The sequence below is a fragment of the Thalassophryne amazonica genome, chromosome 9 (assembly GCF_902500255.1).
Source record: "Thalassophryne amazonica chromosome 9, fThaAma1.1, whole genome shotgun sequence".
NCBI lineage: Eukaryota > Metazoa > Chordata > Actinopteri > Batrachoidiformes > Batrachoididae > Thalassophryne > Thalassophryne amazonica.
This window is the reverse complement of record NC_047111.1, coordinates 3020790-3047948: the sequence shown is the minus strand read 5'-3', so window position 1 is coordinate 3047948 and position 27159 is coordinate 3020790. Positions and strand designations below refer to the sequence as shown.

The 27159-nt window shown below is 42.9% G+C and overlaps 1 protein-coding gene across 1 annotated transcript in view; it reads right to left on the bottom strand.

Annotated features, from left to right (window-relative positions):
• Positions 1–27159, bottom strand: part of ttc3 (tetratricopeptide repeat domain 3) — a 190832-nt gene that overhangs the window by 30923 nt on the left and 132750 nt on the right. Inside the window, exons 28-45 of the mRNA XM_034177494.1 lie at positions 24052–24188; positions 19031–19345; positions 18661–18936; positions 18164–18207; positions 18028–18084; positions 17868–17950; positions 17634–17789; positions 17000–17549; positions 16857–16925; positions 11315–11461; positions 6350–6489; positions 6125–6193; positions 5950–6046; positions 4598–4701; positions 4428–4512; positions 3017–3118; positions 2468–2634; positions 119–233 (exon numbers count right to left, since the gene is read on the bottom strand). Coding sequence (XP_034033385.1) covers positions 119–233; positions 2468–2634; positions 3017–3118; positions 4428–4512; positions 4598–4701; positions 5950–6046; positions 6125–6193; positions 6350–6489; positions 11315–11461; positions 16857–16925; positions 17000–17549; positions 17634–17789; positions 17868–17950; positions 18028–18084; positions 18164–18207; positions 18661–18936; positions 19031–19345; positions 24052–24188 — 2713 coding nt within the window. The remainder of the gene's footprint in view (positions 1–118; positions 234–2467; positions 2635–3016; positions 3119–4427; positions 4513–4597; positions 4702–5949; positions 6047–6124; positions 6194–6349; positions 6490–11314; positions 11462–16856; positions 16926–16999; positions 17550–17633; positions 17790–17867; positions 17951–18027; positions 18085–18163; positions 18208–18660; positions 18937–19030; positions 19346–24051; positions 24189–27159) is intronic.

The window sequence follows — 27159 nt, the reverse complement described above, 5'->3', positions numbered from 1 at the left end:
TGTACTGTCTTAAATAAACCGTATTATTGCTATTCTCCTTAGAAGTGGATATTTTAGCTTTAGCTTGGCTTACAAAATGTGCCGGAAAACAATTCAGGTGCTGGCTTCAAACGCCTACCTGTTGATCGAGGATCAGCTGGGTCACGCCGCTGACCACGTCTTCCAACGCCAGGCTGCTGAGGCTCCCACCAGCGGACGAACGCAACTCCTGAACAAACTTCACCAAGTCCGTCCTGAAAACAGACAAGTGTCATCACCCACTACACAATTCTCAAACTAACCCTTTTGGGGGGAAAAAAAAAATTTAACTGATGTTTGACATTTTTATACATGAACTTTATTCTAAATAACTACAACCAACCAATGTACGTCACACTGATGTCACTTGGACTAACAGTTGGCCCTTGTTGCATCACAACATTATCTTAAAACAGGCTTCTGGTCTACTTTGGCTGTACAGCGAACATTTGCCTCTCGTCACTGTAAAAGCTCAGTGATTGAAAATAAATGGCGGGCAATTGCGTTGCTTGTCTGTTGTCTCTAATATGACCAGGGGATGATGGGGGTCCCAGATATGTCCTCCGCTGGACACATTTCGCAGACACCAATATGTTTGAGAGAGGCTGATACCAGACCATATTATCGGCCAATGTTGTATCAGTCAGACTACTGTGGACAACAGAGGTCTAAAAGTGAAGTAATTGATTCTGTTTATTTTAATTTCTTCTTATTCAGCTGGTAACTGTACAGCTCATACATGCACCTGGAAACAGAAAATGTTTCACTGTCAAAACAATATCCACAAATATTGTAGTCATTCATAATTTACAACAAGTGTGGAGACCAGGGCTGCCACGATTAGTCGACGATCAAAATCATTAGCAACTAATTTAATAATCAATGTCATTGTTAATTTTTTTTTTTTAGCTTTGTTTTTCTCTCAAAGCTGCTGCTGTATCTTCTTCCGCTGTGCAGTCGTGGTAATCTGGGTCAGCCGTGATGTCACCGCAAAAGTTATGCCCAAACATTATCATGTTTAGACGGCAAAGAAGCTCAAAAGTTTGGGATCATTTTAACCAAATTAAAAAGAAAAACAAGCAAAGCAAAATCTGCAAGGTAGAACTTTCCTTCCACTGCAGCACAACGGCGACGCAGCAGCATCTGAGAAGGAAACAATAAGACTGAAATGATGGTTCTTGGTCCAGCAAGGCATTGGCATAAATTTGATTGGTTAGCGCTCGGCCTAGGTTTGTGTGTTGTACATCATATGGACAAAGTGAGGAACCTTGAGGTAATTTCTGATCCTACGTTGTCTTTTGACCTGCACATCAGGGACATCATGAGGACTACTTTCTGCCACCTGTGAAATACAGTGAAGATTCATCCCATCCTGTCTATGGCTGATGCTGAGACCCTGATTCATGCTTTTGTTTCTTCTAGATTGGACTACTGCAATGTTCTATTTTATGGTTTACCACAGTCCAGCATTAGGGCTCTCCAACTGGTTCAAAATGCTGCTGCCAGACTTTTGACAGGAAGCAGGAAATTTGACCACATTACACCCATTTTAGCGTCTCTTCACTGGCTTCCTGTCCCAGTGAGATCAGATTTTAAGGTGCTACTCCTAGCTAATAAAATTGTTCAGGGACTGGCACCTCCCTACCTAGCTGACCTAATAAAACCCTACGTTCCGGCTTAGGCCTTGCGCTTGCAGGATGCAGGACTATTTTGTGTTCCTGGCTAGTTAGCTGCTAACACTAACGGCTATAGTGAGGTACTTACTTAGCTGTAAACGTTAACATTAATGATGCTGATTTCATTAGCCTAAACACACATATGTGTTTGCTGTAACGTTATAACAGTGATGTCATATTTGAATAGGAAATGTGTTAATGCTAATGTTTTATAACGCTACGTTACAGTGCTAAAAAAATACATTCTCTTCAATGAACAACTTTGTTACCAAGTAAAATTTGAATAACTATCATCTTAACTGTCTTTATTTTTAGTTTGCACATATCTTAAACACTTCCAGCTTGAAGCTAACTTAGCTACGATCCGATTAGTCCACTCATCGCAAAAATAATCAGTGACGAGTCGATTATCAAAACAATTGTTTGTGGCGGCCCTAGTGGAGACTGGCTGCACACACACTGCTGGCCCAAACACTGCTACGAAATGCACCACTGTGTCCATGATGGGGAGCCGTCTGTACCCAGAACCCCCCATCCCTTCCAGGATAAATTCACTGGAGCTCAGAAAGAGATTCTGTGATCACACCCCCAGAAAGTGCTGAAGCTGTGTTCTGTGCACGTGCCAGAGGAGCACAGTGTATGCAGATGCAGGAACAGTGCAGATGTGTGGGAGCAGCTGGGGTGCTGAGTAAGAAACACTGCCAGCTGCCCGTGTGCGCCCTGCAGACGCCGCGTCAGGTGGAGCTGAGCCGCAGCGGAAGCTGGATAACTACCTTGTACAGTCGGGGAAAATAGAGGTCAGTCTGTCCATCGCCCTATCAAACACGGTGCTGGGTTTAGGCTCCGCCTCTCCTGCAGCTGCAGTCGAAGCAGAGTGCTGGCTGAGAGCAGGGCTGCCGGAACAGGTCTGGACTGACGACTGAGGAGCTCCAGAGCCCGCCTGCAACAATCATACAAGACAGCAATTATATGCATGTCTTTGATGAATTTTCTCTTTTGCCCAGCTGATTTGTGTGTGTGTATCCCGGTCATCTAAAACACAGTCACAGGGCGAGAGTCTGCCTGTAATAACATGACACACCATGTAATGCACTCCATGAAGAACTCACCTGAACATGCTTTAAGTGCCAGATGTGGTCTTCAGAACACAGATACTCTGTTTCTCTATGATCCTGCTATAATCTCACCAAGTCAGTCTGACTTAACGCTGAGTTAACTCAGCGTTAAGTCACTGTAGCCCGTTTTTCAGGACATCAGCTTTTCACTGTTATTCAGGTGCATTTCAGGAAACTGCTGCAGGTCAAAGGTTAAGGTCAACTTACTGACAAAAATGCAGGTTCAAGCATGTTGGTACCGTTGAGTGGAGGTAACTCGGTCATCCTCTTGCCCTTCTTCACCTGATCCAGCTGGTCCTGGAACTGAACCTGTGGGCCAGCAGACAGGTTAACGGTAACAGCTGCACTGCACCACTTCACACACACGCTTAGGCTCACACAAACACTGATGCCAGCGTCCTCACAATGGCACCTCTGTCATACTGAAGAATTACACACTCACCAGTCCTTTTTCAAATACCAAAGTCTTACTGTATTTTCCTGAGTATAAACCACACCTGCCCAAAAATGTCTCTTTAGTTGTCCATGAGCCAGTCGGCAACTTTGACCTAATCAATCAGTACCACTTTAGGGGACTAAACAACACTTACAATCCAGCCTCAGTGCCATGACCTACACAAAAATGTACCGTGGCCATCCCAGGGTGGCAGCTGCAGCCAGGTAGAGATTAATGAAGAATTTAAAAAAAAAATCATATTGAACAGTATACTACATTATTTGTCTGATCATAAAGATTTCACACAGGTATAGTTTGGACTAACTATGACTAAATATTATGGAGCTATGGGGTAAAACCAGCAGAGATGGTGATAAAGGTCAATTTCAGAGGTTTTCTGGTGAAGGCTCTGCACAAACACCTGCATACCAGCAGGAAGCAACCACCAAAGCTCCCTGAGGGGAAGCAGGAAGGGGACGTTTTGAATTTTCCCATGAGGGCTTCAGTTTAGTTCTGTATGTTCCAGCATTTACTGGCACCTGCACTCACACGAAGGGAGCAACATACTGTTCAAACGTTTTTTCTCCCTCAAAGTTCAAAAACTGGGCGCTTCTACAGATCCTGAAGCTCTGCAGGACTCTGCAACTTCTTTCCACAACAATATCCATGATGTCCTCTGCTACATCACAGCATGAGAATACTATGTGCAGCAGTGTAACTCATATGCTCCAACGTTCTACAAAGTCAAGGAGCACAGAGCTCTTTTCATCAGAGCTTCTAGATCTGAGGACTGATGCAGTCCTCAAAAGCAGCCGTGACCACAGGAGTGCAACCTCTGTGACAGTCAGCAACCACAGTCCGAAGGTCCCAGCAAAGGTTCCCTCACCAAGGTTTCACTCCCTGCAGTCAGAGTGTAAAGAGAGAAGAGACAGGGCACCAACAGACCACCAACGCCTCACAAAGCCATCACACTGTCGGCAGGAAGGACCTAGTCGACTATCAACGCTCACTCCCCTGGTAAGCGACCAAGACTAAACCTACTCCTTGACAGGGGTGTGGCCACATCGAGGTCTGCGAAGCTTGGACAGTGCTGAGCACCACAACACATCATTTTGGTCTTTCAAACCGTGAGACAGCGGGCAGTGAGCTTTTCCACAACATTCGGTCGATGGAAAAACATACCTCAGCCGCAGCAATTTTTTTCTTAACTTCTTGTACAGTGATTCTGCAACTGTTTCGAGTCACGTCCAGGTCTTGACTTTGGAATCTACAAGCGAGGACACAGTACAACATTTGGTCACAGCTGGCCACTGTGAAATGACTGGTCTTTGTGGTCCGCGCCCATTCATTACCTGGGTGCCACCTCATCGAGTCTGGTTAGCAAGTCCTGAGCAGCCATCATCTCCCTCTTCAGACTGTAGACCAGCTCCTCCTGGGTGCTCTCCAACACACACAACTGCAAGACAAAAGGAGCCATCAGTCAAAAAATAATCATCTATCGCTGTCATCTGTGACGTCACTGTCCGTTTTTTGTTAACTGACACTATTTTGATAAGATTTCTAGACCATTTACTTTTTCAATTCTTGACATGTACATTGTCCTTTAAACATGAATAAAGAAATAAAAATCTGATCATTCTTCCAAAACACTAGGTGGCTTTTGTTCAAAATCATTTCTCGTAACCACACAGGAAGTGAGTCAGTCAGAGTGTGTCCTCGCCGTGTGGTTGATGACAGTGGTTTTTCATGGACTCACTCTTCCTCTTGCTCAGCTACATTTTTCTGCCGTCCAGCAAAGGGAAAAAAATGAAAGAAACTGATGCCATCAACGGCAGAAGGACAGAAGCAGGCTGATGGATGAATCTTACACGGACAGTTATTGGGCACCGCAGTCTCATTTGGGGGCGGGCGCTAAAGTGGTAAAATATGACACATATGACGCAATTTCTCTACTTCCGGAGAAAAACCACGGCATTTTCCAAGGGGTTTTGGGAAAAATTACACGCAAAGAAAGTGAAAATGCAAAGAAAAAGTGATGATGCGGTGGAAAGTGGACATGTGCTGCACTTTGTTTATGACCTGGAGCACGAACACATCAAGACAGTTTTGCAGGAGAGAGAACACAGCTACTCTGGTTAGCTGTGTAGGCTAACACCAACACGATGTCTCCCACTCACTTCGTCTTCCCTTCTCCACTGGGAACCCCCCCCCAAAAAAAACAACTTTTCGGAACTGCTTCTGTGACTGCAGCCAAAAACAAAACAGGACAGCATTTTCCCGTGTGAAGTCATGTATATATTGCGCAATGGAAGCAGCTGTCACCGTAAGTGGACAAATCCCACGATATCATGCAGGGTTCAAACGAGACTGCGCTGCCCTACTTCTCTTTCAAGTGTAAAGACGCAGTTTAAACAGGGTTACAAACAAAAACAGAACGAGACATGCAGAAAAAAAACAAAAGCAGCTCAGACTTCGGCTCAAATCTATGGGTGTGTACCAGTTCAAATCTGTGGGTGTGTACCAGTTCAAATCTGTGGGTGTGTACCAGTTCAAATCTGTGAGTGTGTACCAGTTCAAATCTGTGGGTGTGTACCAGTTCAAATCTGTGGGTGTGTACCAGTGTCACTGCGTTCTTTGAACCATGTGAAACCGAAGGCAGGAAGTCGTCTGTTTCCACTGCTATGTGGATCAGAAAAGGACGTACCTGAGCTGCATGAGATCTTCTGTTGCTTGAGATAACCAGGTCACTGTAATGCTTGATCTCCTCCTCCAGCCTCATCTTCTTTGCTGCAGACTGGTTACTTTGGAAAAGACAAAACACTCGAGTCAAAGAACCGTCTGGAGCCATTTAGTTCCTGTTTGAGCAGAAATAAGTTCACCTCAGCTCTAAGAAATCACACAGCTTCACTTCATAGTTGTTTTGCTTCTTCTTGATGTTCATGGAAAGACTGAAAAAAGGAAAAGAGAAGGATAGAACATGAAGAAGGGTCCACTTTAAATCAATTGAAAACATTCTAACTGAATAAGACCAACAAGGTAAGACATCCCATAATATTCCCACTGAAGGATCTATGGGGAATAACCAAGACCAGAGTGCACCGTACCGCTCATGTTCTTTTTCCAGTTCTTCCTTCTCAAGCTTCAGTGTCTTCAGCATCTCATTGTTCACCTTCTTCTCCCTCTGGTCCTTTTTAACCTCCTCTTCCAGCTTCTGCTGAAACATCACCAGCTCCATATCGGTCACCTGAACACAGGAAACCACCAGTGAATACACGCCAACAACAGCTACTACAACTCCAGTTCCAATGAAGTTGGGGCGTGGTGTAAAATGTAAATAAAAACAGAATCCAATGATTTTCAAATCCTCTTCAACTTATATTCAATTGAATACACCACAAAGACAAGATATTTAATGTTCAAACTGACAAACTTTATTGTTTTTGTGCAAATATTTGCTCATTTTGAAATGGATGCCTGCAACACGTTTCAAAAAAGCTGGGACAGTGGTATGTTTACCACTGTGTTACATCACCTTTCCTTCTAACACTCAATAAGCGTTTGGGAACTGAGGACACTAATTGTGAGTGTCATGATTGGGTATAAAAGCAGCATCCCCAAAAGTCTCAGCCGTTCACAAGCAAAGATGCGATGAGGATCACCACTTTATAAACAACTGCATGAAAAAAATAGTCCAACAGTTTAAGAACAATGTTCAATTGCAAGGAATTTAGGGATTCCATCATCTACAGACCATAATATAATCAGAAGATTCAGAGAATCTGCAGAACTTTCTACATGTAGGCGGCAAGGCCGAAAACCATCATTGAATGCCCGTGACCTTCGATCCTTCAGGTGGCACTGCATTAAAAACCAACATTATTATGTAAAGGATCTTACCGCGTGGGCTCAGGAACACTTCAGAAAACCATTGTCAGTTAACTAGGGCTGTGCAATTAACCGAATTTCGATCGCGATATCGATATTTGTATCAAACGATCTCCAAACGATTTAAGGGCCTTTCATCAGGCCAATCCGTCAACGTGTCCCAAGACGCATGACGTCACACGCGTCGCTTCGGAAGCGGCAAGGGGGTGGGATTGCTACGTCACACTCTGGCTATTTCCACAACCTGAAAAAAGTTCAGTGATCGCCTTCTTGAATTTGCATCGCCTGAACCACAAAAAAAGCTTTAAAAAACAGCAGTAGAACGATTCTCCCATCACCCCTGCTGGGGGAAGCTTTTTTCAGCTACTTTTCGGAGTGACGCCAACCAAGGGAGGACTGACGACTTGGTGGGATATCGATCGAACCACGACAGCGAGCCAATCCACACGGAGAAGCCGGCCTTCAGGCATCATTCCTGGGCAGAGCGAGGCAGGCAGCCGGCGTGTTGGAGCAAACCCACTCAGTCCGAAAACTCACACTTTTTGGATATATGCAAAGTCCCAGTTTGCCCAACAGAGTTTAGTTCTGCAGCATTATCGAGGTGAGAATAATGTAAAAATAAAACGTAACGTTTACTGAACTGCTGTGAAGGTTTAATGATCGGTTAACATTAGCTTAGCCTTTTAGCACAGTTGATCTGAGTGAACGCTTTAATTTGTAAATGGTTCAGTCTTTTTTATTTTTACCAAATAAAGCTACAGCTCTTTTCAGACACCATAAAAGCTTAACTTTAAATAACTTATTTTTTGGGGCGTTTTTTTCCATTGTTTTTCCCCATTTTTTTCCTTTTTTATATATAAACTGTTTAGTGTTTCTTTATATTTATTATTTTGTTTGGTTATGTATGGTTATGTTTATTTACTTTGTTTCTTGTAAATTTCTCCAAAAGGAGATAAGGAGATGTGGTCAAGGGAATGATGACAAAAACACAAACTAAGGAACATAAATTGAAACAAAAACAATGCAGCTGCATTATGTCCTAGTAGCACAAGTCTACAGTGCCCAAAGACACTGACCAACTGGTCAGTTACAACAGGGAAGGGAGAGGAAAACAGAAAAATTTTTATAGATATTATTAAATATTTATTTTATTCATTTTATGTTTTATACAGGTAAGGTACAGTACATTTTCAATTTGGAGGTTTTGTGCACATTGTCTATAACAAATTTTTTTTTTTTTTTTTTTTTTTAGAGTGAGAAATGCTGAATAAATGCATTGTGTAACTAAAAAAAAATAATCGTTTGAATAATCGTGATTTCCGTATTTACCTAAATAATCGTGATACTGATTTTTTCCATAATCAAGCAGCCCTACAGTTAACACAGTTCGTCGCTACATCTACAAGTGCAAGTTAAAACTCTACCATGCAAAGTGAAAGCCAAACATCAACAACATCCAAAAACACCTCTGTGCCCAAGCTCATTAGACTGGCCTGCCTGCAGTCCAGACCTGTCGCCCATTGAAAATGTGTGGCGCATTATGAAGCGCAAAATACGACAACGGAGACCCTGGACTGTTGAACAACTGAAGTCGTACATCAAGCAAGAATGGGAAAGAATTCCACCTACAAAGCTTCAACAATTAGTGTCATCAGTTCTCAAATGCTTATTGAGTGTTGTTAGAAGGAAAGGTGATGTAACACAGTGGTAAACATACCACTGTCCCAGCTTTTTTGACACATGTTGCAGGCATCCATTTCAAAATGAGCAAATATTTGCACAAAAACAATAAAGTTTATCAGTTTGAACATCAAATATCTTGCTTTTGTGGTGTATTCAATTGAATACAGGTTGAAGAGGATTTGAAAAATCATTGTATTCTGTTTTTATTTACATTTTACACAACATCCCAACTTCACTGGAATTGGGGTTGTAGAACAGAAACGTTTTGGACAGCCAATGCATGGCGACAAGTACTAGAAGAGAAATGTTTTGGACAGCCAATGCACAGCAACAACAGGCACTAGAACACAAAAGTTTTGGACAGCCAATGCACAGCGACAACAGGCACTAGAACAGAAAAGTTTTGGACAACGAACACATGGCGACAACAGGCACTAGAACAGAAAAGTTTTGGACAGCCAATGCACAGCGACAACAGGCACTAGAACAGAAAAGTTTTGGACAGCCAATGCACAGCGACAACAGGCACTAGAACAGAAAAGTTTTGGACAGCCAATGCACAGCAACAACAGGCACTAGAACAGAAAGGTTTTGGACAACGAACACATGGCGACAACAGGCACTAGAACAGAAATGTTTTGGACAGCCAATGCACAGCGACAACAGGCACTAGAACAGAAACATTTTGGACAGCCAATGCACAGCAACAACAGGCACTAGAACAGAAACGTTTTGGACAACGAACACATGGCGACAACAGGCACTAGAACAGAAACATTTTGGACAGCCAACGCACGGCGAAAACAGGTACTAGAACATAAACATTTTGGACAGCCAATGCACAGCAACAACAGGCACTAGAACAGAAACGTTTTGGACAACGAACACACGGCGACAACAGCTACTAGAACAGAAATGTTTTGGACAGCCAACGCACAGCGATAACAGGCACTAGAACAGAAATATTTTGGACAGCCAGCGCACGGCGACAACAGGCACTAGAACACAAACATTTTGGAGAACGAACACATGGCAACAATAGTCACTAGAACCATGGGCGCAATTTGGTGGGGGATGGGGGGGACATGTCCCCCCACCATTTTAACCAGGGGGGACAGAATATGGTATGTTGGACAACCAATGCACGGTGACAACAGGTAATAGAACTAGAGCTGCCACAAATGACTATTCTGATAGTCGACTAGTCAACGATTATTTCTGAGATTAGTCGACTAGCTGGATCATACGTAAATTGCAGCTTATCGCATTTTATCAATATTGATACCATTATCGATTCTGCTTATCAATCCGATTCCTTATCGATACCTCCTGTGAATTTTCTGTGTGCTACAAGTAAGCTTTACAGGTTTTCTATGTCAACAACATTTTAGTGAGTCTTAAAGTAAATAAATATGAAATTGGTCCCTGATCTCTGGACATAAATAACCTCTACATGGTGGATCCTTGATCTCTGGACATAAATAAACTCTACACGGTGGATCCTTGATCTCTGGACATAGATAGAAAAAAATCTGTAGTTTTTGTCAAAAGCATTTCCTTTCAGACATTAACGGTGTGGATGTCTCTCCATACGTCTGAGCTGAGCTCAGCTGGCTGCTGGAGTCTGCAGGTCTGCAGCCATACAGTCTTGGGCTGCTGCACGTCAGCCAGGACGTCTCATTTTGGGAGGAAAAAAACAAACATTTTGATCGATTGCAGTTTGTTGTATTACAACATTTTGAAAGATGTGAAATTTGATTTAAATGGTGATTCGCTTTGAAGTTATTCATTCAGCGCAGACTATCTGTCTAACTTGACTTGGCGGCGCGTTTGGAGCAACAGAATGGAGGATGATTCTTGTTTCTTTCTCACAAGACAGGAGTCCCAGTTAGTCACTTTAGTCTGCACAAAAGTGACTCACGATTGACATTTTAATGGCTTTCAGAGGGGATAAGAAGCGGAGTTTCCGCTTCTGAAGAGGAGCGAAGCAAAGATCCACTGCTTCATTGGTTCAATCGTCGACTACTAAATTAGTTGTTGATGGTTTCAATAGTCAACATAGTTGTGACTAGTCATGGCAGCCCTAACTAGAACAGAAACATTTTGGACAATAAACGCACTGCAATAATAGGTACTAGAACAGAAACATTTTGGACAGAGAACGCAAACAGGCATAAAAGAGACAGAAACAGGAAGAGGTGAAGATGCTGTGATTTTCTTTGGTAATGTTGGACACGGGTAGCATTAAAAATGAGCTCATCAGAAGAACAGCGCAGTGAGATGTTTGGAGAAAAATGGAGAGGTGAAATTGACATGGTTCAGACATGTAAACAGGAGTGTAGAGAACACTGTGAGAATCATGCTCAGGATGGAGCCATCAGGCAGGAGAAATAGTTCAAAGAGGAGGTTTCTAGATGTTGTGAGTGAGGACATGCAGGAACAAGGCGACGAGACTATACTGTACTCCTCCATGGAATTAGGCTCTTGTGTCGTGTGCCTACTTGTATGGTGGCAGTGATCCACTCGATGTCACTTTGAAGAGAAGAGATGTCTTCTTGGTTTTCCATAATGACCTTGTCACAATATTCTATTTTATCTATCTGCTTCTTCAATGTCCTGCTGTGCTTTTCTGTGTTGTTAATGCCACCCTGGAACCAAACAGAGACAGCACTGAAGTTAACCAGGGTTTGGGGTCAGAGTACAGCTGTAAACCCACTTGATACTCTAGGAACCCAGAAAAAACATAGGATATCACTGTCAACACCACCTGGGGGGTGACATAATGACAAATTTTGGAAGTTTCTAACTTGGGATTTCAGAAAAGTTAAACCTTTGGTGATATTTTCAGGTGCCAAACTCCAGGAAATCCCATCTCAGTAGTCTAATTTTCACAGTTTTCTGGGGGAAGTCTCCCAGACCCCCAACGGCTCTTGACTACCAGTTATCCTACGTATGGTCAGGGCCAAAGCTGTTCCGACTGGAGATCGTTCACCAGTTACCATCTTTTCCCAGCTTTGGCAGATGGCTGAAATTTTCTCAGCTTCTATCTTGTTAGGGACTTTGACATACCCAGTTTTATTTTGTTTGTCTTCTTGGATTTATAGACCAACAAACTGCATTCTAAATACATTGAAGAAGCTTGTGGGTAGTAGATTGAGCAACTCCTCTGGTCGAATGGTTGAACTCCCTTTTTTGTCTTTGTATCACCTTGGAAAAAGCTATTGTCAAACCCGTCTCACGGAGTCCTCTCTCAATTGTAGCTGCTGCACAACACAGTAGGTTGACCAATGAAGAGTGCATGATCGCCTAACTTATTGAATTCAGTATCGTCATCAGATTTCTCTGACAGTTTTGGCTTTCAAAGTGGACGTCTCTGACACTGGAGGCTCATCGAGTTCCACATTAATGTCTTTGATTCAGTCAGGAAGTAGACACAACCATCCTTGATTACACTTCATTCAAACATATAAAAATCTCTTCATTACGAGTCTCTCCATCTGAGCAGTTTGAACCTGATGCTGCCTTTGCTCATACATGTATGTAAATCAGGCATACCAAGTTTTGTGGTCATCTTCTTTCAGCCTCTGTGCTGCAAATTTGAATTCACAGTGTGGAGGTTGTGAACCTACACTGTCATCCACCTTCACCCATCTATCAGCCAATGCTTTGAGTGTCACTAATCCAGCTGCTAAAGGTTTTACAGCGTCTTTATTGCTTATGACTTTGTTACAAAGACCGGAACGTTGGTGCTGAGAATAGGTGTGGATGCCGTCATTAAGTATAGCGAGTCTCAGCATCACAAATGAAGCATATATGGAGATCCTTTCAGTCCTCACTGTCACAGTATCCATCTATTATTTTCCTGTACTTGCACCCATCTTGTGTGTTTTTTAAGAGCTGGCGTAACATGTGAATTTCTCCTCTGTGAGATCAATAAAGTTTATCTTTATCTTTAAACAACAGGATTAGAAATCCTTCCAGAAGGGATCATAACTCTCTTCGCTTGCTCTGTGGATTTATGGCCACATACCGTGATTCAGGTGGTTGGCCATGTCTACCATCATGAATGTACTCCATGACCCAGAGGTCTGATGTAGAAATAATGTAGAAACAGCCGTCTGTGGTGCACAGCCCCTACAGCCAAAGACGGCATGCGAACAGCCATTTGTGTGTGTGTACAGTGTTTGTGGAAGATGTCGGACGAAGTTGGATGACAGTCAAACGGAATGCTGACGGTACGGGAACTACACAAACAATGACGAACAGTCAAGACAGAAAGCAAAACGGAATACGGACGACTTGAAGTTGTCATCAGGATTCGTACAGGAACGAAGCTGGACGACTGTTAAATGCCTCTGAAAGTCAACGTAAGTCCAGATTTATTGTTTCGTTTTGGCTTCAGTGTCCTTCGTTAGTGCCGTGTGTCCGGGGCTTCATTGCTAGGAAAGTTTAACGACCAACATTCTGGGAGCAATGAACATCTTTTGACTATTATTTGATTTCTTTGTGTGACTAACATTGATATTCAGGTATTTAAAAAGCTATTCCTACCGCCACACAACTCCAACCACGCACAAGAACGTTTCTTGAGAGTTCTTATTATTGAACAAAACCGTGTCTCCCTAATCAGATAGAGATGTGACGTCATATGCTAACACGTTTTTAGGTTATATAATACATCTATCAACTGTTTCAGAAGACCATAACAGGTCAGTTTAACATAAAAAGGTAAATATTATGCACAGACGTGCTCTTTAAAGTGTAGGTGACACCATATGTAATTTTATTTTTTGAGGATTTAAGGTTAAAATTAAACAACTGTTTAAAATTTATCCTTTCCTGGTGCGCAGTTCCTGAAGATATAAATATTTGGATTTTGAACTGTGCGCCACTAAAAACCAGTAACTTCCTGGTGAGTCCTGACACTGGAGAAGAAGGAGGAAGTGGTGTCAGCAGCAGAACCATTATCTTAATAGTCCCATTAATTTATGGATCTCTACAGGCTATTGACAGCCCTGTTTCCACCGAGTGGTTCAAGTTGGAGCTGCACTGTGTTTTCGGTGTCAGAATGGTTAATACTCGACGGCAGTATCTTTTTGATTGGCAAGTGGAATACTTGAAATAGAGCGCAGGCTTCAGACAGCTGCAGTTTATCCTTCACATGCGTAATTACTGATGTTTATCGTTCAGGATTTTTTAAAATATCAACATTTCATCATTTTCAGTGATTATTTGTGCACATTTTTGGTGTCACCTACACATTAAGGTTTAGCAGGGAAAAATTAAGAGACTTAAGAGCGCACTCACGGCTCAAAAACCCAGAGGGCCCTTTAGCTACCCAAGCTTCCTGGTGTAAAAAGCATTAAATTCAGCACTGAATGCTACCTGCTGATCACTGATCTCAAAAATGACCCAGGAAACTGGCAAAAAAAAAAGAAGCTGAAATCTGCCAAAAAAATTGAGATTTTTCATCCCTGATGAATACACACTAAACACTGAATAATTCACAGTAAAAAAAAAGTGCAAATGAAATGTGCAATAAGAGAAAAAAAGGGAATGTGAAACAGACAGACTGAAGCTGTACATGAGGTATATGAATGAGTGAGATTTTTGGCAGGTTAAGTTTTTCATCATTGTGATGGCCTGTGGAAAGAAACTGTTCCTGTGACTGGTTGTTCTGATGTACAGAGTTCTGTAATGTCGACCAGAGGGGAGGAGTTTAAACAGGGTGTGTCCAGGGTGGGAGGGGTATGCAGAGATAGATGCTACTGCAGTGTAATTTTTTGTTAATGAAGAACTTATATGAAATGCCAAAAAAGGGGTTTGTTGTGTATTTCTGATGATACTGAACAGATGTTTAAGAGAACATATGTTTAGTGTAAAATGTATGTTTTCTTTCAAAGGAAACTATAAGACCAGAATTTGGAGGTAAAAGGTATAATTTGAGTACAACACCTAATCTGTGAAGAATATGAATATTGGATTAGAAATGTGGGTTATTTATTACCAGAGGAGTACATTCTCGTGGCTCAGGGCCTGCTGACCCAGAGATGAACCGACAAGCCTGGAGATTTTCCATGATGAAGGGTTTTTAAACACCACCCCTGACAGAGTGAACCCACAGGGATTTCCAAGAATTTAACTAATTTGCATTTGTATAATGATGTCATTAATAACTGATTTTATTGGTTTTAAGAAGTGCTAAGTTTAGAAAGGTCAGCCCATTGGGAGGAGTCGCTGACCGCTGAAGTGGATAAAATGCATCGTCTGTCATTGTATTTTTGAAGCTGTCCTCGCTGTTCCTCACTACTGTGGCTTTTGCTTCCTTTTTTGCCCCTAAAAAATAAAAACTGTTGCTTTGGAACTTTAATTCTCTCAGATTTTTGTGGGCACCTTTAAGGAAATAATGTTATGACTGAGCAGTGAAAAAACTTTAGTCTGGTCAGTATTCTCCACCACATCACCAGCTTGCTTCCTGGTCCTGGATGGAGGGCAAGGCAGGCTCCGATGAATTTTTCTGCAGACCCAACAGTCGTATCAAAATAAAATTTTGCACAAAACCTTTTTTCATGAAGATGAACAATTCTGTCAGGATGCACATTAAAAAGTCACATTTTTTTAAATTTTTGGCATAGTGTAGAGGGCCACCATGTATTTGGTGGTGGTGGTGGTGTCAGATCGTGAAGCAGTTCATGTTTCTCACATGAACTGAGACGCTCGTTCACACAACACCAGGTTGGTTTCTCTGAAGTTGCAAGTGTGATTTTCTGCTAGGAGACCCTTGGTGAGGGAGAGTGAGCACCCATTCTCCCCAAAACACGTCATGTAACCATTGCAATGACTCCCAAACTGTAAAATTAAGGTCAAAAAGTTACTTAGTTACCCTTTAACCATAGCTGTAATTTGACAATTTATCCAGCATCCACTATCCATCCAGCAGGTGGCAGTGCACCTACAGGATATAACATTTCAACTGAACCGATGCGTCAAAAGTCACCAGACGCAACACCGCTTGTAAAGACTACATCTTAATTAGCCGAGTTAAAAGATGACGGCACTTATTGTTTTGAGTTATTGCCCACACTCTCCTGCCATTCATTTACGCTGTCCACATCCTACAGTGCTGCCACTGCAGGCAGTCAGAGGTACTGCGCTCCCACTCGGTGGTGCACACGTTTTAGATTTGGTGGACTCGTCCCCTTTGTAACCAACACTCACTATTCCACAGACTAATTATTAACACTAGAGTTGCCGACAGCAGGCAGGGACTAAGACACAGGGGTTTTGAGGCCTTGGTGGACACAGTTCACAGCAGGACCAAAACATGCACCGATCCCGGACCCATCCCTGTCCACAGGAAGAACAATGGACATGGTAAGCCTTCACAAAGTCTAGGACACTACAGTAAGGCCACAGGGCTTCACTGTGTCTTCACAAGTGAGTTTTCATATTCGTCTCAGTGTTGTGCTCAAAATGAATTGACCAGCAGGTGTCAGGATGACGGCCAGCGACTGTGGTGACGCGCAACCGAAATAAAGCTTTTGACGTGCTACGAAGCGCCAGCTTGTGACTCACAGACAACAGTCAGGCTGCAAGTCCGTCTCTGCAGCAGCTGGTTTTTCGTACTTGAATTCTAACAGCAGCTGTGTCTGAGGTCAGACCAGGAACCACAGCAGTTCTCACTCACGTTCTTCCTCTGACCCAGATGTGCTCTGGTACCAACATTTAGCACTATTTGGTCTTCACCCTGAAAAGTACAGAGGTCGGTACTTCTGATTAGCTACATTTTGAGTGCGCGTGTGTGTTCACGGTTATGGACACGGTGCTGGCTGGTTCTTTATGTCTAACAGGTGTCGGCTAACAGTTCATCAGGAACACTGCACAGGAACTAGACACCGGCCGTATGACAGCTGATGCTAGCGGCGCCTCGCCCATAAACACATTACTGCTGTTGGTCCTGATTAAAAACAAACACTAAATCATGAAGCCATATTTTAAATGAAGCAAAGGTGAAGAACATCATCAGGCCTATGTGGAACTCACGGGGCTGCTCTCAAAACGCTGGTGGACCTCTGTGTTGACGGCCACGCTGCTCCGGGCCTCCAGGCAGGTCTGAAAAGAGCGAGCACAGGTTAACAGACATTCCTTCCAGGATACGTAAAAGCAGCTAAACTCTTGGTGCTAACCTGTGCTGCTACGTGGTGCTTCACAGGACGTTCCTCGGGTTCATTGCTGCAGGCTCCCATGCTATAACAATAATAATCCTGCTCACTGTAATCTACAGCCCCAGTGCAAAGGTCATACTGCTGACCTGCACTAAAGGTGCCGTCAGCGCTGCAGCCAGGAACGCTGCTGAGCGGCTGCTCGGGCGGGCAGCCAAAACCGTACGGGTTGGGGAGAAAGAGGCCGAGCTGAGACGGTGCCAGCAAATAGTCCTGCGTGTAGCTTGTGAAAGCAGGTTCATGACCTTCATCCAAACTCAGGGCTGGAGAGTGAGCTAGAGAGTCTTCTAGGCCAGTTCCGCGGACAGCCTGCTGCAGAGAAACGGCATGCTCAGCCAGGCCGATGACGCTTCCCATCTTTATGAAACGAAGAGACTCCAGCAGGAAGCGCTCAAAGCCGCCAGACTCCTGGATCTTCAGCTGAGCAACTTCAGGGAAATTTTCAAGCTCACCAACCAGCAGGGGGTCCAGAGCATCCAGGGGACCATGCTCCTTTAAGATCTGGGCAAAATAGCTGCAGCCAGAGAGAAGAAGCAAACCAAAGTCAGAGTGTGAAGGAAGAATCAGGCAAAATCAGGAAGCATCGCACACTACTTACTCATACAAACTCTCCTTGGTGGGGTCAGGGTTGTTGTCCAAAAAGTTCTTATTGTGACTTCTCTGACTGGTACTACTATACTGCTGCTCAAAATCAGCCACCTGCTCTCGGAGGTGGCTCGGTACCATGAAGGGGTCAGTGGGGTGTAGAAACGATCTGCAGACAGAAGAGTCACCTTTAGAGAGCGAGAAACCCTCAAACGCCAGCAGGCGCACTCTGCACCCGCACACTTACAAAGAGCCGTCCTCCTCTAAAAAGTCTTGGTCCCATTCTTCTCTGGGAGTTACATTTCTCATACCCGTCCAAACCACGACACCCTGAGAGACGGACCAGAGTCAGCGCTCAGAAACACACACAAACACACGCAAACACACGCACGCACGCAGAGTCTTACCTTAGCCTCCCTGCCTTTCTTTTTGCGGCCTCTGTTCTTTGTCTTCATGGGAGAGTTCTGGAATGAAAGCAGACTGAGTGTTCTGCTCCACACGCTTTAATGTGACGCACACCCGCTGACCAACGTGACCACTTACATTTAGATTATCATCAGACTTTTTTAAAACTGAACAATGACCATCTGAAAGACAAACAATTCCAAGTTAGTTCACCCCCAAGCCAGACAGCCAGGTCCAGAAGCACTTGGACCGTTTGGGTCAACGGACTCTGTGATCTGCCACAATCAGCTTCAAATGAAACAATCAGATGTTTTTGTAGCGTCGATGTTCAGCTTTAATTCAAGGACTTATGACTGATGGAAATGAAGTCCTAAAACTCTTCAAGTGTTAAAGTGTCTAATTCCTAAGTGGTTAACGTGACTTTTGAAATAAAGCTCGTTTTAATTCGACTGTGGTGGCGACCACCGTCGTCGTTATGAAACCTGTCCAAATACTTGTGGTCCAGACTGTGTGTGGCAGTAGATCAAAGTCCTGAATTAAAGGGGTCTTTGCCTGTAACTGGCAAACACAATGTGTTGTAATGATGTGCGGGTGGAGCTGCTCCCTGGTTCCAGTGGACAGAGTCCGATACGTACCCATAATATCAAAATACTCATCCAGTATGGGGTGGCACGAGACGTAATGATCCCTGTGCTCCTCCAGAGTCCAGATAAAGAGTCTCATATCCTGAGCTGGCGCTTGTTTGAAGTATTCAGTCACAGTCAGCCCAAGACTGGGAAATAACTCCACCGGGGTTCCCAATTTTTCTATAATCATCTCCTGCAGGGGGCCAAAGTGGAAGACCAGCTCCAGGTCCAGCTGCTCCAAGTGTTCTGTGTGACGCTCCATGAACCTGCTGGCAGCATTCAGGCCTAAAGGAGGCAGCAAGCGCAACCACTTTAAAAACACGCAGAGCCCCGTCAGATGGACCGGACTTCACTGCAGGACCGTCCTTTAAACTCTTACCTGCGCTGTCGAGCTGACATGCCCACTTGCAGAGTTTGGGATTTATATCCGGGTAATGACTTATAGTATGAATGAAGACACGCCCCCAGACACGGTTCTTCCTCTCCAGCAGCAGTTCAAGGACCTGGACCAGCGTGTGTCCCTGCTCCTGGTTCAAAAGCCTCTCAGCAAGCTGGCTCCCCCGAGACGCATCCAGCTCCAGCCAGGGCTTCAGTGTGCTGCACAGCTCTGACACAAGGAGGTGCTCTTCATCCCTCAGCAGCTCCATGTTCTGGCTAATCTGATGAAGAACCGGATCCCTGTACACCAACCAGGCTGACAGCACAGACCCACCATTAGAAACCACACCAAAACCAGAAACAGCAGCTTACAACCTGACATGTAAAGGCTAAAGCTCGACCGATATGGATTTTTTGAGGCCGATGTCGATAACGATATCTGGATGAATAAAATGCCGATAATCGATGGAGAACGGAGAACCAATTCCGATTGGACACTCACATTGCGCACGTCATCACACATCTACTATGAGGAGTACCAAGATGGCTGACGGTAGATTGCGCAGCCTGCGGAGTTAACTTTTCAGCAAAAAAAAAAAGTACGTTTCTATCTCATATCATTAAAAAGTTAAGTACAATTTAGTAAAGCTTGGTCCCAGCCGTCGTATACGACAGCGTCAGCCCCAGAGGGTTAATGGTGAACTGCAGTAATTCCCAGAACCCTTCTGGACAACCAGTGAATCTCTTAGCAGTAAACAAAAGTTTTTCATGCTAGAAATAAGGTCTACACAACGCTGACTTAAGAAAAAGCGTGACCGACGCAATGAAGCACATTTGACACATTACTACATAAACTGAGTTAATCAAACTGAGTTGAACTTAAACGGGAGAAATGTGGGGTGAATGTAATCGCAAAGTTATTATAAACAACAACCTTATAAACTTACTTGTATGCTTTTGTCAGCCAATCAGTGCAGTGTGACGGAGAACTACGGGGGCCGGTGATGAACACATTTAAGCAGGGGTGTAAGCAGCTCACAGTTGAATGGAGTCAGAGCTCCATCTACTGGACAAATGGTACAAGGACATTTTACATTGCCGACACAAACATTATTTCAGTAACTGTTCTGTTTATGAGAAATTATCGGCGTTCTATCAGCAAAATTTCGGCCGATAGTGAGTACTTTGAAAAGGGCTTATATCGGCCAATAATACTGGCCGGCCGATATATCGGTCGGGCTCTAGTAAAGGCCCCTGGTCCTGACGGGATATGAACCGACAGGTGACAGCTTCATGTTCAGGGGATTCATCTGACACGGGGAGGCCGAGTAATGTCATTATTATCTGTGTGATTTATAACCGATTCACACGCGGTCAACATGATGAAATGGGAGGGGCTCCTTGTGATAGAGTGCCTTGATTAGAGTGGCATCAAATCAGAACACGGCGCCATTTTGGTTCCAACTGCGCTGAACCTCATACAGCAACACATCCAGGCACAGGTGCTATCAAAATAAATATAAAAACACTTAAGCTATTAAATTTACAATTTATGATGATTTATTTAATTAATTTAAAGCCTGATTTATGCAGCTGCTGCTCTTTAACTCCGTGTCATACAATGACGTGTGACAATTTTAAAGTTCTCCGTCTCTGGATTTTGCTTCATTCTGGACTAATTTGACCCTCAAGTTTTTCTTTCTACAATCATCACCTCCAAATCAAAGGGAAGCTGGACATGTTCCTCTTTTTCTGACTTCGTGCTGTAAATATGTGGACTTTTCTGGTCTGTTTGTAATCAGCGTGCGCACTGTAAAAACTGTTATAATATGAAAGAGCGAAAGCAGGAAAGTGTCAAATCACAGCCGTTTGTGTCTGATTTAACAGGTGCACGTCAGGCTGTGGGTCTGAGTCTGAACACGGCGTTAAAAAAATAAACGGTTGGACTTTTAATCACAGAAATAACTCCGGTCCCACATTTGAGGGATTTTTAATGGAAATACATTGTGATCAGACGGGACATTTTATCTGATGAGCGAAAAATCCACTATATAAAACTCGTTATATACGGTGTTTATTACATGGAAAACAAAACAAAAACTTTGGGACTCTTTTTGTCCGGTAACTGCGAATATCTGGTTTATACGATGACAGTTTAGGTGAGTTTTACTGTACATGGGACTGAACAATAAATTTACCTCTCAAAGCTTTGATGATGAAGTCTCTTCCATCCCACACGCTGACTATTTTCACAAATGTTTCTTCTGTTCAGATCTGAAGTGAATCTGTACATCTTGTAGCCCTTGTTGTGTCTATTTGTGCCTCCAAACGCACAACAACCCATCATTTTCAGCAAATAAATAAATTAAATAGCTGATTTACATGCAGACACATTAACGGTGAACACTATTTTGAACCTAAGATGGCACCACAAGTCATGTGACTTTTTTTTTTGACTCATGTCGCCACTCTGAATTAAAAGACTCCCCGACACACACTTCAATACATTTAATAAAACACAGTGCACAATGAATGGACTCTGTGTCAGCTATCAAGAGGTCTGCACAAGTTCATCCAGGAGGCAGAAAGACCTCATTTAGGACACTGTTCTGATGATTAGGGGTGTGGTAAGGAAAGGGGTGGAGACAGCCCATATTGGTATCCCAACAAATGAGAAGGTGGACAGGTTGGCCAATAAAGCTGTGACAAACAAACAAACCACACACACACACACACATCAGTGTCAATCTTTCCAAAGCAGAGGGCACGTGTATTACAATGACAAAACACATTGGGAGCAGGAGAATGAGGGTAGACAGGAACTAGCAGAAGAGTTGTAGAAGAAACAGGTGGAAAAGAAAGAATGACATCACTGTTACTAGGCTGAGAACTGCTCATACATTATCATTACTCTCTTCCTCGTGGGAAAGCATCAGGATGGACCATGTTATGAACGTCCACAGCCAGAGACATGTCCTCGTGTACTGTAATAAATATTCTGGAGAGCAAGAGCTTCTCTCAGAATTTAGAAGAACAGGACTGAACGACGTTTCTGTCAAAGTATTTTAGCCATAAGGTCAAGAGGGAGGGCGAGGCATTGGCTTTTTAAATACTTCAAAGACACACTGGACTCATGGAGAGGATTTAGTGCTGCTATAAGGGACTGACAGCAGGCGGCAGCAACGCAACAATAAGGATGCCAGGTGCTGTTAAACACCACAGGAGAAGAGAGGTGCACTTGATTTACTGCACAACAGCAGGTTTGGAGAAAGTCAGCATTTCCAAAATAAAAAGTACTTAATTTACTCATCTGTGTGATCATAAAGTCTGAAAAACAGCAGTCGCGTGTGTTTGTGGTTAGCTAGCTTCTTGCTAACCTGGCTTGCAGTGCTTAACGTTACTTGGCTCGCCCAGAACATCTAAACATTAATGTGAACGGCACCGTGCCAAAAATGGTCCCTGGATGACCTGATTAGGTTGAAGTGGACCTGCACATACAGAGGACTGAGGCTGTTCATGTGACTCTTGGATAAAGAATAGTTCTTGTTGTCTCGCTTACTCTGCGTCTTGGTGTAACCACGTTGGGGAGTTATCCTTACGCGTCATTTACCAGGTCATGTTTGTTGTAAATGACAGAATTTGTCAAAACAAAAATAGGAACTCCACTATGTGTCTCTTTACCTTTAGTTTGTCCCGCTGTCAGCTTCAGCTAAGAAAGAAATAGTTTGCAGCACACGTCCAAAACTCTTACACCACATCAGATAATCTTCTGCAGTGATCGCAGGCTCTTTGCCTTCAGCGTGACAAATGAATGGACTACTTATGGAGTGACACGAAGACATGAATCAGAGGCACAAACAGGTGGACACAACAGTGAGCAGCCATTATATTTACCAACATCGACCCAGCATGTGCACATGATGCACACTCCACCCCACCCCCCACAAATACAAACAAAAACAAACGGATTTGCATGATTCACAAACGCCACATTTTTAGGTCAGAAGAGCCGGATTTCCAGATTTATCCAGAAGAATCACACCCCGATTCATCTGTCACTTTCTCTTTTTTCCCCAACTGTTTGGGCTTCCTGCAGCGGGACGCTTCCTGCAGAACTCTGTTTAAGTGTGATTCAGGCAGCGCACCGAGTGGCGACCGTGTGACTTTACACTCCCATCCAGTAGATGCCGATGTTCTATACATTTCTGGTCAAAATGCATAGAACACTTAAACAGAATTTTCAGGTTTGCAAATGCCTTTTTTAGGAATAAAAAAAAAAAAAAAAAAAAAAACATATTTACAAATACACATTTCTTTGTAAAAATTTGTATCACACACATTATAGTAACTTGTGTGTTGGTTTTTACAAATAAATTAAACCAACCAATCAGTGATGAGGAGGCTCATTTTCCCATAATGCCTTTTGGCATCTGAGTTTTAATGCTCAAACTTTCAGAATTAGTGCATTACTTTAAAACTAAAAGATATTTGTGATAAAATAAAAATGACAGAGTTAACGTTATCAACAAACTGTCCGGAATTAGTTTGGTTTTTAAATCAAAACCTACTTTGCTGTTTATGCCTTTTGCCACACGTCAGGAGCTCTGTATGCTGTGAATATAAATGATTTTTTGTAGCAGTAGTAGTAGTAGTAGTAGCAGCCAAGCCCCTTCTGCTGGGGTCGGGTTGAGCTCAGCTCCTCACAGCTGCCTGACTACTGCCAAATACATAACAGAAAAGAACTAATGTGTGATTTTAGGGTTTACAAACATTTCTGGCTGTTCAACTTTACTTACTATGCCAGCAAAAAAAACGTTCGTGGACTAAAAGCAAGCAAAACTAAATTTAGCAGAAGCTAACTGGTCCGCTAATGATTTCTGAAGTTATCTGAAAAGCTAATCTGCTAACAAAAATGTTAGCTTAGCTAATTGGCAGTTAGCAGAACTGTGCCCACCACTGAATTTCTGTTTTTAAAAAAAGGCTGCTCAAGGAACACTGGATTGACATTAGAAGCATCAGTACCTTTTTGACAACTCTGCATCTCTGAGTCCTTCGTCTCCAGCAGGTTATTGCCGCTGAGAGATTGTTGAAGTTGATAGGATTTCTTTTGCTGCTTTCTTCTCAGTTTGCGTTCTTCTTTTAATTTTAAGTTCTTCAGACTGAATGTGAGGGGGAAAAGATGAAGTTTCAAAAACAAACTGAAAAAGCATTTGGAATGCAGCACCAACTTACTCTGCAAGGGTTCACAGCGGACTGCACTTTCAGTCTCCCTGGATGACTTATTCCAAAAGCAAATGAATAAATACAGAGTTTTCCAAATTTTAAGGAGTTTCAGTTCTCCTGATTCATCTGGTTATTTCTTACAAGTAAAATATGCCCCAGAAAGAGACAGAGTGTGGGGGCAAGAGAGTTCAAATAACTGGAAAGTGTTGACAGAGCCACAGCCTTCAAGTGTCGGTCAGTGACCGGCCACGTAGAGACTCCTAGTACCGGTAACCTAATCTAGGAACCACATGGTCATTACAGATTTCAGAATCTCCATGGACCAGCAAGACCAAAAGAAGCAAGATCCTACAGACTTTGACCTGTGTCTACCTGTAAAGGCCGTAGGACCATCCCCTATACCTTTGTGCAGTGACTATCAATGTCGTAGGACCACCCCCTATACCTTTGTGCAGTGACTATCAAGGTCGTAGGACCACCCCCTATACCTTTGTGCAGTGACTATCAAGGTCGTAGGAGCACCCCCTATACCTTTGTGCAGTGACTATCAAGGTCGTAGGAGCACCCCCTATACCTTTGTGCAGTAACTATCAAGGTCGTAGGAGCACCCCCTATACCTTTGTGCAGTAACTATCAAGGTCGTAGGCGCACCCCCTATACCTTTGTGCAGTAACTATCAAGGTCGTAGGCGCACCCCCTATACCTTTGTGCAGTGACTACAGAGGTTGTAGGAGCACCCCCTATACCTTTGTGCAGTGACTACAGAGGTTGTAGAACCATCCCCTATACCTTTGTGTAGTGACTACAGAGGTTGTAGAACCATCCCTATACCTTTGTGCAGTGACTATCGAGGTCGTAGGACCATCCCTATACCTTTGTGCAGTGACTATCCAGGTCGTAGGACCACCCCCTATACCTTTGTGCAGTGACTATCGAGGTCGTAGGACCATCCCTATACCTTTGTGCAGTGACTATGACTCAAAAAGGTGTACACAGACGTCCCTCAACCTGATGGACAATGTTGCCAGAGACGTGATATACATGATCCCTTCAACATGTCTCTCTCTCACACACACATACGCACACACAAACACAGGGCTGTGAAATGAAAATTTTGAAATCCAAGGAAAAGTTGCACGGTGTCTGGGGGGTGCAGACCCCCAGGAGACGTGGTCTAGGACCCACGGGGCCCCAGAAACCAAATTAATTTTGTATCTAATGATACATTTTCAGCATCTCCTGGAAGAAAAAAAAATCTCAAAAGAAGTGCACATTTAACCCCTTCTAAGCCCGTATATCCCAGTGATGGGAAATTTTACTTTTTATTTGTGAGATACTGACGAGCCAAAATGAGGCAGGCGGTAGAGGGTTAAATGATCCTGTATTCAACCTTTCATTTGAACCGTCAATGATCATGTTGAAATAAGAGAATATGACATGGAAGTAGGACCTGAAATGATTTTCCTTTTAATTGTAAACCAAATTATGCATTAACTCAGAACAATTAAACGACATGAAATTCATGAAGACTGAAAGACTGTTAAACCATGTCATAAACAAAAAATAAAGCTCGGAGAATATTTTGAAAATCAGGGTAAAATATCAATAACATACCTTATTGTAAAAAAAGTCACATTCTTGTGTACATTCCTGTAAATCCATTCAAAGCCACAATGACTTTTTTCCAATGAAAGAAAGTCAACAAAAGTCACCTAATCTTTGAACAGCACCATGTTTATTTTCCAGGGAGAGAAAAATTCCTACCGTGTTTCCTGATGACACAAGATGCAGTTTGCTTTTCCTGTTTCTTTTATCTTTCGTTTGTGTTCATGAAGACGATTTTAAATTCAATTCATGGATGGATTCTTGAGTCCTTATCAAACTCTGTCACACCGTCTTTCTCCCCGTCCTCTGTCCAACGTCACTCTGTGACACAGACATGCTGCAAAATTCTTCTTTTAAAAACTCTAAAACTATGCGATGTCCACATGCTCACTGATCTCTATATAACACTGGATCGCTCACTGGCCAATATTTATGAAGCAAACCAGCCACCATATTATCACTCCCATGTCCCGCTCCTGAATTCTCTTTTCAACTGATCTTTAATCAGGCACATGCAACTTTATTCTTTGTGATTTTGTAAAAAATACCTTCATGTGTAGCTATAAACTACACAAATCGCCAGTTTAAAGGCTATGGACGAACATTTCACCTGTGAGTATGATTGAAATAATAATAATTTGAAGAGTTCAATCTCTTATTCCAGCATATAGGCAAAGATAATAATAATAATAATAATAATAAGTGGCTTATTAACACAACCCATGGCTACACGTGTTTTGTGTTTAAGACATTTATTAGATCTACTTGTGCATAGTTTTGGAGCTTTAGGTGTTGTTGGTACGAGCTTTATTACTTATATTAGACTGAAGCTCAGTGGTGTGTGTAATAAATGTCATTACAGAGAAAACTAACTCTCCTGTAGCGAGTTAACTGGTGTTTTATTCTTTCAGTGCAACTATACTCAACAAAAATATAAATGCAACACTTTTGATTTTGCTCCCATTTTGTATGAGATGAACTCAAAGATCTAAAACTTTTTCCACATACACAATATCACCATTTCCCTCAAATATTGTTCACAACCAGTCTAAATCTGTGATAGTGAGCACTTCTCCTTTGCTGAGATAATCCATCCCACCTCACAGGTGTGCCATATCAAGATGCTGATTAGACACCATGATTAGTGCACAGGTGTGCCTTAGACTGCCCACAATAAAAGGCCACTCTGAAAGGTGCAGTTTTGTTTTATTGGGGGGGGATACCAGTCAGTATCTGGTGTGACCACCATTTGCCTCATGCAGTGCAACACATCTCCTTCGCATCATCCGTGAAGAGAACACC